A 14,193-nucleotide genomic window follows, 5' to 3' on the forward strand; every position below is an offset into this window, starting at 1 on the left:
AGTTTCATTTTTTCCTGAACGTTGTCTGCTTTATCTTAAATAAAAGTAGACTTACTGGGGTTCCCACAAGTCCTTTATCTGAAAGCTAGAAGCAAAACTTACGGCAGAAGTACATGCATTCATTTATTTTATTCATCTATGTTGTTACTGGTGAGGTGAGCTGCTTATGCTAGTAAAATACAATATGCCTATCACACAGCTGATTACTCTGGCTTTAATGTCAGAACCAGTCCATTGAGAATATGTGGACGTAAATGTACACCAGTTCCTGGACTGATGGCACATTTTAAAACATCTGGTTCTGCTCTCAACTGGGATATTGGTAACAATCAATCTGAAAAAAGTTCAGTCTTCATTTTACCACTTAAACATTTGATAGTTTAGTTAAAGCATATTATTATGAGTATTCAGATTCATGGAGGCAACATGACGAAAAGAAAGAAATTGGAGGATGAACCTGACATGAAGATAAAAGCCACATGTGAAGATGTGAAGGAAACATGAACCACAATGTCACATTTGCTTCCCTGTTACTCAGAAACGGTGTCTCAAAGCTGAGCTCCTGTTTTTATGTTTAATCTTTTTCATGAGTCCACAAAACAGAAACAGTCTCTGGTGTCCTGCCATCAGGTGGGGAGGGGGGGGGGGGGGGGGGGGGGGGGGGGGGTCACAAACAAGTTGTCCGGTGGTTCTCTGCTGGAGGTCAGGTAACTGTGAAAAATACATTTATCAACTAAATTTGTTTTGTTTTGTTTTTTTACCAGCACGCCGAGCTTTAAAGCAGCAATAAAATCTGAGAAATCAGCGCCTTTATTTTCAACCAAGTAACACAAAAACACTAGTTAGCACAGAGGTCACATTAAAAATCTTTACTTGGCATTTTCTCCACAACAGAAGCTGACTGTCCCAGCATGAAACCGAATCCATGATTATGACCATTTTTCAGCCTTATATTTAGGAGATGGCTGCAAGATGATGCATTTGATATATCACACGATTAATCAATCCTCACTGGGAGGTTGGTGGGGGGGGGGGGGTGTTCCTGGATCCAACGCACTTTATTGAAATGACAAGGTTGTCCAACATCCTGTCATCTTCTGCATCAGCTTGTTAAGGAGCCACTGATTGGAGTCCGATGTGTTGGAAGAGCAGAGAGGGGCGTAGTTCAGACACTTTTTCATTTTTTCTGAATTAAACAGTAAATCTAAACTAAAACGTGCATCTACTAACGTTGCCAGGATTAAAAGTAGAGCAACAGGTGTCGCCCCTTCGTCACCTACGCTGACACATGATCAGACATGTTTAACCCAATCAAATTTATATTATTTTTACGCTTCCAAAAATCATTGCTGGAATTATGAATGAAAAGAAATGCAGCCCCATTTTTTTTTTATTAATCTTTTTTATTTCAGACAAAGATTTGTATCAATGAGTGAATAACAATCACGGGGAAGATGAGAATTTTACAAAACAAGGAATTGGGAGTTTTTTGTGTATACAAGGCAAGCCCATGTAACTGTAAGATTTAAAGATAAAACTACAAATCTATAGATTTAGTCAAATAGCTTGTCCGAATCTACGGTGGGTTGTGGTGCCTGAAGACACACGGCTTTCAAAAAGGTCTGAGATGTAGTTTTCTGACTCATAACACGTTCATTTTATTGTTGAACACTGAAGCCCTCAAATGTCTTCACAACAGAGACCGGGGGGGCGACACGACTCTGAGCAGTGTGAAGCTTCCAGCGTGGTTTCAAAATAAAAGCAACATCCCAGACACAAAGACTTCCAGATACATTTAGGAAAATATTGATACATTTTTTATGTTTTGGAAATAAATCAACCACTTTGGCAATAAATGAAGTCATATCCGTCAGTAAAAGTGTTTCAGCTGACGGGATGTGTTCTGGATCAGTGTCGTGTTTGTCTGAGTGTGTCTGTACACGGCTGAGTGTTCCTGGAGGCGGATTACACAATCATTTCCAGCTGTCGTGCGTATTCGATGACCTGTTGTGCCAACTCCGTGGAGGGAATGGTCACTTCTTCTGTCCGCTGCTGCTGACTGGAAAAAGAGTAATATCCATCTGGGCTCTGAGTCCAGCCTCTCTGGAATGAAATAAGACAAATTATTAATATCTAATCAAGAGAACCATATTAGTTAGCCTCCTGCTAACCCTGCAATGTTAGTGTTATTTTATTTAGAATGAGGACGCACAAACCTTCTTTGCATACTCCGTCATTTTCTTTGGAGAGCTGAAGAAAAGCACCCTGGTCGCTTCGCTGAACTGAATCTGCTCATACGCTTTCTCTATGCAACCTGCGATCTCGTCACTGGGAAAAAAAAAGAAAAAAACAAAATCAAACGGATCACAGATCTAGCTTAAGTAATCATAAAAGAAACTGAAAATGAGGGGAGTGAGAAGGGTCAGGTCATATATTTAAAGGATGTTTTGGGGTTTTTTTTTTTTTTTTTTGTCACAAGAGGGTTATAAATAAACGATACACAAAATGTCATACATCTTCACTCCGCCAGTCAAACAAATGACAAAATAAAAGAAACAAAAACAGACAAAAACATCACATTGCACACAAGTCTAAGTATTAACACCATGCCTTAGATTGGCTTTAGAAAAAGTCTTAAAATCAAATTCTAGATGAGATTGCCAAATTTTAAAAATTTCTGTGGATCTGCCTTTATTCTTATAGTAAATCGTGTCAAGTGTAAGATAGCTTGAGAGCTTATTCCACAAATGCGCTAATACTGGGGGTTTAGGTTCTTTCTGCAACAAAGTTATACATTTCCTAGCTGCCAACAAGGCAAGGTCTATATATGTATCTTTATATCTAAAGGATGTTTTATTGAAAACAGGTGTTGAAATAACAAATAGTTTATGTACGACTACCTGACTGAGCATGTCTCATTAAGTTTTCACTGCTGACTGTAAACATGACAAATGATTTTCATTTGCTTTGACACTGGCATTCATCAGTTATTTACCACGTATTTACAATAAATATTTTCTTTTACACCTGAATACATTTATTTTAACAAGTAATCAAAAATCCACAAAGACTTTAGGAGACGATTGTAGAAATGACAGTAGTGAAACTTCAGTTTATTGATCCTTACCGAATTGTGTCAAGCAGAATATCAATAAAAAAGGTGTAGCTCTCTGCTGGGATGTTGCCCTTGGCGAGGAATACCTTGTTGTAGCTTCCCTCCATCAAGTACTGAAACAGAGACAAGAGGATTATAAACAAAACAGAATAAAAATATTTTCATTAAACAATACTCCTAAAAATAATTAAACACTTAATCAATTATTCATGGTGATGGTAGCAAATTAAAAATACAGCCACAGCTGTTCTGGGGCAGACTGACAGACGATCAGTCTGTCTGACGAGGGACAGACAGTCTGCCTGCCTCTCCGTCCACCACCACACATCATTCACATTCATACACGTGTTGCCAACACTAGATATAATGCGGGCAAAGCGACAGCAATATAATGCTTTTACACATCTGGAAAAGTTTCAGAAGGCAGGGCATAGTGCAAAAGATGAACAGCTGGTTGGGTAATCCCCACGTGAAGGATGTCCCAGACATCTGCATGCTTACATTTAGTGCCTCCATATCACGTTCAGAACATTTCAGGGAAGGAGTTAAAAATAGCATTAGTCAGGAATGTAAACAGTCTGTGACAACATGCGAACTATTTTCTTAAAAGGAATTAAAATTTCTACATTTTAACTTAAAGGTGCTTAAAGGTTCATTTAAGGCAAACAATCAGGGAAAGCAAATTGAAGGAACCATAATATCAAAGTTCACTCCAGATTAACTGAATGTTTTAGGGCACATTCACGTCAGCTGCTTTGATTCTAATCCCAGTCCGTTTGCTCAGAAAGTCTGTTTTGTTTTGAGAAATGTGAACGCGCCAAACGAGACACGGCCCGCCCTCAAGGTCTCGGCCTGCTTCACGTGGACCCAATATGGGAAGTGGACGACAAAGAAAGTCACAACCTGCATTTGGAGTAGCACTGCATTGTGGGTAAATATATAGCAATGGCATTAAGAATCTTCTGCTTCGTCTGTTGTTCATACTGCGGTCATTGTTGCAGAGTATTTCTACAGTATATGTGTGTAAGACAACATAAAAACCCAAAACAGTGATAGTTTTGTCTCCATGTTTAGCTTACAAGTGGAGGAAATAATAGTTTTCTTCTTTTCTTTGTTGTGTTTTTATATCATGTAAAACACTTTGTGTTGCATTTTATTGTAGAAAAAGTGCTTTATAAATAAAGTTTGATTTGATACGGGTCTTGTCTTTTCTTTTGCTAAATAGTAGTTCATCTCCACCTTTGGTGGGAATGGTGACATATTATTCCAATGGTTTGGCTCGTCTAGCTATCCCAGTCCGCATGGATATAGCCCACTACTACTGAGCTGAGTTCCCAATCGGACCAAGTCTAGCGGACTCTCCTGATGTGAATGCCCCCATGTGTTTTTTCCATAAGCACCTGCTCTAAAGAGACTGGATGCCTGATGTATACGTTGGTCTGAATATCTCGTGCACTCAGTCTCTCAAGTTCTGTATGAAACTCAGACAGACGGTTCTGTGAGAGCAGGAAGAGCAGGTTCAGTCCAAGTAACTGATGCATGTAGGCAGCTTCTGGCAGTTCATCCCTTTAAGACAAATCATAAAAAAGAAAAATCGAAAGAAGTAGTGTTAGAGTAATCAAGCCAGCAATGTGGAACAAACTATCATGACACAAAAGAGTCAAATGAGGCATTACTTGTAATCAAAGTAGTAACATTTCAGCTGAGCCATGTATCTCTCAAAGGATGGGATGTCCTTTTTGAGGATACTCCAAAGTGCTCCTATCTCAAGAACATCACCTGAAACAAAGGCACAAAGTCGTGTTAGGGAAAATCAAATTATTTGATCAAAAGCCAAAACTCTGAAGAGTTTGAGCTGATTTCTTCATACTCACGAGCTAAAATGAGCTGCTGTTTGGTGAGTGCAGGTCCACCAGTAGGTAAGAAATTCAGCTCAAGTAGAGAAACCTTTTTTTTTTTTTTTTTTTTTTTTTTTTTTTTTTAAAAGAAGAAAAGTTGTGTTTATGAGAGTCAAAAGTTAATCAGCAGATTGAGTTTTCTTAATTAACCGTATACTCAAATCAGATTAAAATAAAACATGACAAAACTGCATTAACATTAAAAGGAAATAATAAATGGTTTGACAGTTTTTTGTCCAGATGTTTTGCTTAGGTTCGTGTTTTTTACCAGGCTAAGCTGTTAGCATCATTACCCGATTTGTTGTTTCCTAGACTGTTGTAAAATAAATAATAAAGTGAATATGAAAACCTATATATAAAAATTGGACAAATAGCGTGTAAATAGAAAAAAAAACCTCCTGCTATTGCAAAAATTTAAAACGTTTTCAGAAGTTGATCTTAGGTAAACAGAAGCTACACAACATTAGCCAGTTAGCAACATTAGCTTCGTTGGCTAATAGCTTCTTAAAAAAAAGGGAGGGGGGGGGGGGGAGAATTATCTTATTTAACTCGTTAAGCAAAAACAAAAATTGATCATATTATTCTACCTTCAGCTTGCTAAGAAGTTCCCCACATTTGTTCAGGTTTGGGTTTTTCTTATTCCACTCTCCTTTGAGTGTTTCGTAGAGCCCCGCAGTCTCTTTCAACGCCATGGTGAATCTGCAAAATGTACGACACCGGCCACCGGAATACGGTAAAAACGGCTGTCGTAAAACGTTCGCATTGTCGTGGGTTCCTTCCATAGACATCATATACATAGACGCTGCATCGCCTCACGCTGCCATCTTGGATGGTATCGAAAAATTGAAAATCAGGACTTTTTTTTTCTTCACAATTTTAAAATCGATTTTTTTTTTTTTTGTTAAATTTTTAAAAAAAAAAAAAAAATTAAATGAATCCACTATAAATATTTGTCATTTTCATTGTTTTTATTGATCTTTTTACTTGTCTTCTTGGGCATCATAGCAGCAGAATGATGATCTGGCTACTGTGTTGTTTTTTCCTCATTGAAATGAATAAAAATGACTAACAAAAAACAAGTTTTATACATTTGTTTATTTTTAATCTAAAAAAGAAAAAAGCAATATCAGAGAACTATGAGAATCACATATTAAATCGAATCAGCACCCAAAAAAATCGGAATCAGAACAAAAACATGTCGTCACAGAAACTAATTCAATTCAATTCAATTCAATTCAACTTTATTTATATAGCGTCAAATCACGGCAATGCCATCTCAAGACGCTTTACAGACAGAGGGGAAAACATAATGAAGGCCAATTCATAACAGCCTATATAAGGAAACCAACAGATTGAGTTGAGTCCAACTCAATCTCCCATCCTGAGCAAGCACACTGGCAACAGTGGGAAGGAAAAAACTCCCTTTTAACAGGAAGGAAACCTCTGGCAGAACCCGGCTCAGGACAGGCAGCCATCTGCCTCTGCTGTGTGGGGGGAAGAGGACAGAAAGACAACAGACAACAGGAACTGCTACTCCCGGCCAGGGAGACCTGCTGAGACAGGAGACATACATGTTAATGATGCAACACTGTTATGGGGGGGGGTAAAAGAAAGAGATAAAGAGAAAAAGAAAGAAGCTCAGTGTATCAGGAAATGTCCCTCAGCAGTCTAAACCTATAGCAGCATAACCAAGGGATGCTAACCGTCCCTAGCTATAGGACTTATCAAAAAGATAAGTCTTCAGCCTAGTCTTAAAGGTGGGGAGGGTGTCTGCTTCCCTAACACTAACTGGGAGCTTATTCCATAAGAGAGGGGCCTGATAACCAAAGGCTCTGCCTCCTGCTCGGCTCTTTGAGACTCTAGGAACCACAAGTAAGCCTGCAGTCTGCGAACGAAGTACTCTGCTTGGTATATAAGGAACAATGAGGTCTTTGATATATAGTGGTGCCTGGTTGTGGAGGGCTTTATATGTAAGGAGAAGGATTTTAAATTCTATTCTAGATTCAACAGGCAGCCAATGAAGAGAGGCTAAAACTGGAGAAATATGATCTCTCATGCTGGTTCTGGTCAGGACTCTGGCTGCAGAATTCTGGATCAGCTGAAGGCTTTTCAGGGCATATTTAGGACAGCCCAGTAATAGAGAGTTACAGTAATCTAGTCTCGAAGTAACAAAAGCGTGAACCAGTTTTTCTGCATCACTCCGAGACAGAATGTCCCTAATTTTGGCTATATTACGTAAATGAAAGAAGGCTGTTTTAGTAACCTGCTTAATATGTGGGCCAAAGGACAGGTCAGGGTCAAATATTACTCCAAGGTTTCTCACTGTAGCACTGGAAGCTAAAGTAATGCCATCCAGGTTCATTACAAAAACGGAAAATTTAGCTCTGAGTTTTTCAGATCCAACGAGAATTACTTCAGTCTTATCTGAGTTTAAGAGGAGAAAATTTCTAGACATCCAAGTCTTTATGTCTATGAGCCTATTGGGCTGATTTGTTTCATCTGGTTTAAAGGATAAGTATAGTTGAGTATCATCTTCATAACAATGAAAGTTTATTCCATGCTGTCTAATAATTTTGCCTAAAGGGAGCATATATAGCGTGAAGAGTATTGGTCCAAGTACAGAACCTTGAGGAACTCCATGACTTACTGTAGTTTGGGAGGAGGACTTGTCATTTACATGAACAAACTGAAGTCTATCAGATAAATATGATTTAAACCAGCTTAACGCTGTACCTGTAATTCCAATCACCTGTTCTAGTCTTTGTAACAGAATGTTGTGATCGACTGTATCAAATGCAGCACTAAGATCAAGCAAGATAAGTACGGACACAAGTCCTTTGTCTGAGGCCATAAGAAGGTCATTAGTAACTTTCACCAATGCTGTCTCAGTACTATGATGAGCTCTAAATCCTGACTGAAACTCCTCGCATAAATTATTTCTGCTCAGGTGGGCATGTAGCTGAGCTGAAACTATTTTCTCCAGAATTTTGGACATAAACGGGAGGTTAGATATAGGTCTATAATTTGCTATCACCTCTGGATCCAGAGATTGCTTTTTAAGTAAAGGCTTGATTACAGCAGTTTTAAATGATTGTGGTACATATCCTGTCACTAAAGACATATTGATAAGATTTAGTAGTGATGTATCAATTAAAGGGAAAATGTCCTTAAAGAGGCTCGTTGGGAGAGGGTCTAAGATACAGGTGGATGGTTTAGATGAAGCTATTATTTTAGTTAATTCAGAGGGTTGGACAGGACAGAAACTATTTAGACACAAGTCAGATCCTGGTTCTAAGGATGCTTCGGAGACCACAACAGGCTCAACATTATAGGTAGAAGGAAGAGTATTGTGAATTTGATCTCTAATAGTGTCAATTTTATTCCTGAAAAAATACATGAAATCATCACAGCTAAGTGAGAAAGGAATACATGGCTCCACAGCGCTCCGGCTCCTAGTAAGCCTAGCTACAGTGCTGAAAAGAAACCGAGGGTTGTTTTTGTTTTCCTCTATCAATGATGAATAATACTAATAATAAAACTAATAAAAAAATAAACAAATAAAACAATAAATTATTTAGTTTTGCAGAAATAAACTGCAAAACTAACTAAACACAGAACCATAGAAACTACGTTGACGCTGCAGCAAAACTCGAAAGCGGAGACCCATCCAATATGGCGGCGACGCTGGTTCACTCCATAGACATCATATGATGTATATGTATGTTATGTCTATGTTCCGCCCGCGACTCGTCAGCCAGTTGATCAAGATGGCGGCGTTTGAGCAAGAAAAGTGGCTGAACGATTTACCAAACCATGCTATGTTTAAAACGATACGGGATAAGCTAGATCTGGAGTCCAAGGGAAATGAAAAGGGGAACAGTAAGAACCTGACGTTTTGTTTGGGTGGGGACTTTTTCGTGTGGGACGAAGCAGACCACGTGTTTTACACGACCAACTTGAGACACTTGAACTCCGCTGAAAACGAAAGCAGCTGGAAGTACCAGAAGTTGTTGTGCATCAACCCTCCTCTGTTTGAGGTGTGTCAGGTGCTGCTCAGCCCCACGCAGCACCTTGTGGCGCTTGTTGGCTCGCGGGGCTTGTCGGTTCTGGAGCTTCCTCAGCGGTGGGGAAAGAGGTCCGAGTTTGAGGGCGGACGGGACGAAATAAACTGCAAAACCCTCCCGGTGGCGGAGCGCTTCTTCACCAGCTCTCCGTCGGTGAAACTACGGCAAGCGGCTTGGTACCCCAGCGAGACCGACGACCCCCATGTGGTTCTGCTCACATCCGACAACACCATCAGGTTTTACAGCCTAAAATCGCCTCAAACTCCGACTAAAGTCCTGCCGGTGTCGCAGTCGGAGGATGACAGCAGCGTCCACCCCCCTGCCAGATCCTACGCAGCATCTCTTGGAGAAATAGCTGTGGCGTTTGACTTTGGACCAGTGTCCTCTCCTCCTCCTCGGCAGCTTGCAGCACAGTGCTTCAGAGAACAGCTGGTCTACCCTCTGTACATCCTCTATGAAAATGGGGAGACCTACGTGAGCTTCACGAGCCTTTCCAACAGCGTGACTTTAAGTAAACCCACTGGACCGCTCCCCATGTATCCTGCTGCAGAGGACAACTACGGCTATGATGCTTGTGCCATCTTGTGCTTGCCGTGTGTTCCCAGTATCCTGGTCATCGCCACAGAGACGGGAACGCTGTATCACTGTGTGGTGCTGGAGTCTGAAGAAGAAGAGGAGACCAGGGCGGTGGAGAAGTGGATCCGAGGCGCAGAGGCTGTACCGGCCCTGTATGTGTTTGAATGTGTCGAGCTTGAGCTCACGCTCAAAGTAGCCACAGGAGAGGATGAGGAGCCTCAAGAGTTTGACTTCACCTGTCCGATCAGACTGCATCGAGACCCTCTGTGTCAGCACCGGTATCACTGCACCCACGAAGCAGGAGTCCACAGTGTGGGGCTGATATGGGTCAATAAGCTGCAGAAGTTCCTCCAGTCCGACGAGGAGGATAAGGACAGTCTGCAGGAGCTGGCCGCTGAGAAGCGCTGCATTGTGGAGCACATAGTTTGCACAAGACCCCTGCTGACCAGTCAGTCGTCTCCCATTTGTGGATTTTTGATCGTGTCTGACCTCTCCTTGGGTGCAACCATGATTTGCATCACTGGCACCTACGACTGCATCATTCTGCCGTTGCTGAGCTCCATTCGCCCTCCATCCCCTCCCTTGCTGTGCTCCCACCCAGGCCCAGGCTTCGCCAGCTCGCCTCTGCGTGGACTGGCGGACGACTCCTTCGAGCAACACATTCGCAACATCCTGGCACGGAGCTCCACCAATCCCCTTGTTCTGAAGGCTGGGGACAAGGACACATCCCCGCCTCCTCCGGAGTGTCTGCAGCTCCTGAGCAGAGCCACGCAGGTCTTCCGGGAAGAGTACATTTTGAAGCAGGACATGGCTCGCGAGGAGATGCAAAGAAGAGTGAAGCTCCTGACGGGCCAGAAGAACAAGCAGCTGGAGGAGCTGACTCTGTGCAGGGAGGAGAAGAAGAGTTTAAGAGAGGCAGCGGAGAGGTTGGCTGACAGGTACGAAGATGCCAAGTATCGTCAGGAAACCATTATGAACAGAGTTAAAAAGGTTCTGTGCAGCCTGCAAAACCAGCTGCCCATCCTATCCAACAGTGAAAGGGATATGAAGAAGGAGCTGCAGAGCATCAGTGATCAGCTTAAACACCTGAACAACTGCATCAGACAGGTGAACATGAAGATGGAGTACCAGAAAACACAAGTTGGCAAGGATATGTCAACGTCCAAGACAACCGTCTCACTCAACGCCCATCAGAAGAGTGTGGTTCAGGACGTCCTGCGAGAGCAGGGACAGCAAATCGCTGACATGATGAAGCAGATCAAAGACGTCAAAAATCATTTCAGTTTCTGAGCTCCTCTCGTGCTCCTGACATGTTTTCCTGAAGAAATGTTTCAAATTCCTTTTTGTTTTCTCGTGCGTTTTGTGACAATAAGACGCTGTGTTGTATCTTTAATTGGATTTGTCATTTGATGACTGGGTGTTTGGATGGATAGGTATTTAGCAGACACTAGTATAACTTTTGATACAACTACATGTTTAATTTCCTATAAAGAATGCAGTGTTTAGCTTCTGTTGTAGATTTGACTCTGTGTAGACAGGCAGGAGTGAAACCAAGCCATGTTTCATGGGTTTGTTGATTTTGTGTGGAATAAAATAAACAACAGTTTTCTGCAGCTGTTTTTATTTGTTTATTAATTAACCAGTAAGTTTTAAAAACTCTTGCTAAAACACGTAAATTCAGATTTTATTTTACCAGCAGAAATGTTTGAACACCAATCCTCATTTGCAAATGTTATGATACAGAAGTAGTACATAGATACGTTAATTCTTATTTCTGTGTTTTGAACATGTTAACAGATCAGAAAGTAAAAACTTACAGGAGAGTCTGAAAAGGAAAAGAATGAAGCAAAACCTTCATGTTCCTGCACTCCTTTATCATAATTTTATCTTCCCCACAGGTGTTACGTTAAACCTGTGATTTTCAGTTTAAAAGAAAGAAACATCTACATTTAGACATCTACATCCTGTATGCATATCTATAGGCATGTATTTGTATTTTTATACTCGCATAGCTGCATTTGCACCTATATACAGTACATAAACACATACATATACCTATAAACATATATATTTCTGCATACTCGTACATACCTATATGTACATATTTACAAGTATAGCTTTATGTACATATTTAATTGTATTGGTTTATATACTTTCCTTACATTTTTTTTAAAATAAAATTTCTGTGAATCTTTTAACTGGGTAATGTTTGGGCTTGCTTTGAGTTCTTCCTGGATTATTCCATTATTTTATTAAATATACTGTGCTGCAAATGCTTGTCATAGTTGTTACACTTCAGATGTTATTTTCCCCTCAGGCTGTTTTACCCCCCTTCACAAGTAAAAACGTGTGTAGTTGGTCAGATACCAAATTATTTCTAGCTTTATGAAATGAAAAATACTTTATTAATCCCCACAGGGAAATACAATATTACAATATTGTAGTATATAATGATTAACTTGAGGAGGTCTTGTTCCAGAGGCTGATGGCTGCTGGCAGAAATGATCTTCTGTTTCTTTCAGTTTTACATCGGACGTGAAGAAGCCTCTCACTGAACACACTTTATTTTTTTTAATTATTATTTATTATTATATTTTATTATTATTATCTTTTTATTATTACTTTATTTTTTATATACATTATTGCAGTTTATACTATCAAATCCCTAAATTTTGTTTTTTACTTCCAGAACAGTAAATTTATTTGTTCTCTGTATCAAACTTTGCAGAAAAGTCTAATTTTTTTTCTGTTGTAGAAAACTTTTATGTTTTCTCAAAGCTCAACACAATCATTCAAATATGACACAATCAGTAAACAGTATATGAAATTATTTTTTTTTCTCCAAAAACTATTTAGATTTAGTCAAAACTGAAATATTTATGTAATTTTTGTCTGAACTTCATACGTGATTTCCAGCATCTTTTGTGGTTGATCATCACACCAAGAAATTTGTAGTCATAAAGCCTTTTAATTCTTATATCCTCTATTTTTACTTGTATCCCAGTATCTGTACTGCAGTTTCCAGATAATGTAATGTTTGTTATTTAAATGTAGTTCTAATTTATTTCTCTCAAACCCTCTTTTTACAGTATTTTCTTCATTTCCAGAGTGGTTTTTTCCCCCCCAGAACCTGCTGAACGTCTTCTCCAGTACACAGGTTGTTGGTATCATATAGGAAAGGTTTTAATGTATCATAACTTTCCAATTATGCAGTGAATGCAACATTTGGCCCCAACAGAGACCACTGAGGGTCAGTGCCCAAAGCAAATACAATCTGACTTGTGTTCTCCAATCATCTCATACTTTTTGTTAAACAGCCCTGTATCCAGTTGAGCACAACCTCTCATACTGCTCTGGTTTATTCATCAAAACATTGTGGTCAGTAGTAGGGCTGTGACGATATGCTTTTGTCCCAATTAGATTTAAATTGCGGTTCTCACAATTCTTTAATATTGCTGATTTTTGTTGACTAAAAACAAAAACAAAAAAAAAAACTGTAGAAAACTTTTTTGCTAATTTCAATGAGAAAAAAACAACAACACAGTAGCCAGACCATCATTCTGCTGCTATAATGACCAAGAAGACATGTAAAAAGATCGATGAAAAAAATAGAAATGACAAAAAAATTAATAACGGATTATTTTTATTTATTTGAACAAAAAAAAAAAAAAAAATCAAATTTTTGCTAATTTCAATGAGAAAAAAACAACAACACAGTAGCCAGACCATCATTCTGCTGCTATAATGACCAAGAAGACACGTAAAAAGATCGATGAAAAAAGATAGAAATGACAAAAAATTAATAACGGATTATTTTTATTTATTTGAACAAAAAAAAAAAAATCAAATTTTTTGCTAATTTCAATGAGAAAAAAACAACAACACAGTAGCCAGACCATCATTCTGCTGCTATAATGACCAAGAAGACATGTAAAAAGATCGATGAAAAAAATAGAAATGACAAAAAATTAATAACGGATTATTTTTATTTATTTGAACAAAAAAAAAAAAAAAAAAAAAAAATCAAATTTTTTGCTATTTTCAATGAGAAAAAAAAACAACCCAGTAGTCAGACCACCATTCTTCTGCTATAATGACCAAGAAGACACGTAAAAAGATCAATAAAAAAAATAGAAATGACAAAAAATTAATAACGGATTATTTTTATTTATTTGAACAAAAAAAAAGATCAAATTTTTCAACAAAGAAATCAATTTTGAAATTGTGAAAAAAAAACCCAGATATTCAATTTTTCGAATCAATTTTCCCATTTCAGTCAGTAGTGTAAATAAAACTATATGTTTTCACAGAATAAGGATGTGAATCAATTAACAAAAAGCTGGTAATTAATGACAACTGAATATTTATCCTAGCTCTTTTTTCACACCTCATTTATTCATTCATTCATTTTCCAAACCGCTTAATCCAATTCAGGGTCGCTGGTAAGCTGGAGCCTATCCCAACAGTCTTTGGGCGAATGGCCAGGTACACCCTGGACAGCTCGCCAGTCCATCGTAGGGAGTTTACCTCAGTTTTTCTT

The 14,193-nt window shown here is 39.0% G+C and overlaps 2 protein-coding genes across 2 annotated transcripts; one reads left to right on the forward strand and one right to left on the reverse strand.

The window, feature by feature from the left end:
- Positions 1-1,386: 1,386 nt before the first annotated feature.
- On the reverse strand, positions 1,387-5,729 carry psmd8 (proteasome 26S subunit, non-ATPase 8). The gene is made up of 7 exons (XM_079246491.1): positions 5,601-5,729; positions 4,990-5,062; positions 4,792-4,894; positions 4,516-4,681; positions 3,128-3,228; positions 2,217-2,328; positions 1,387-2,103 (listed from the first exon to the last, which is right to left on the reverse strand). Exons 1-7 carry the CDS (start codon positions 5,703-5,705, stop codon positions 1,966-1,968), a joined length of 798 nt encoding a protein of 265 aa, XP_079102617.1. The 5' UTR covers positions 5,706-5,729; the 3' UTR covers positions 1,387-1,965.
- A 3,051-nt stretch (positions 5,730-8,780) lies between these two features.
- nup88 (nucleoporin 88) lies at positions 8,781-11,259 on the forward strand (the record flags this gene model as incomplete). Its single annotated transcript, XM_079246482.1, has 1 exon — positions 8,781-11,259. One exon carries the CDS (start codon positions 8,781-8,783, stop codon positions 10,941-10,943), a length of 2,163 nt encoding a protein of 720 aa, XP_079102608.1. The 3' UTR covers positions 10,944-11,259.
- Positions 11,260-14,193: the final 2,934 nt, after the last annotated feature.

The sequence above is a fragment of the Telmatherina bonti genome, assembly GCF_933228915.1.
Source record: "Telmatherina bonti genome assembly, chromosome: 9".
NCBI classification, from domain to species: Eukaryota; Metazoa; Chordata; class Actinopteri; order Atheriniformes; family Telmatherinidae; genus Telmatherina; species Telmatherina bonti.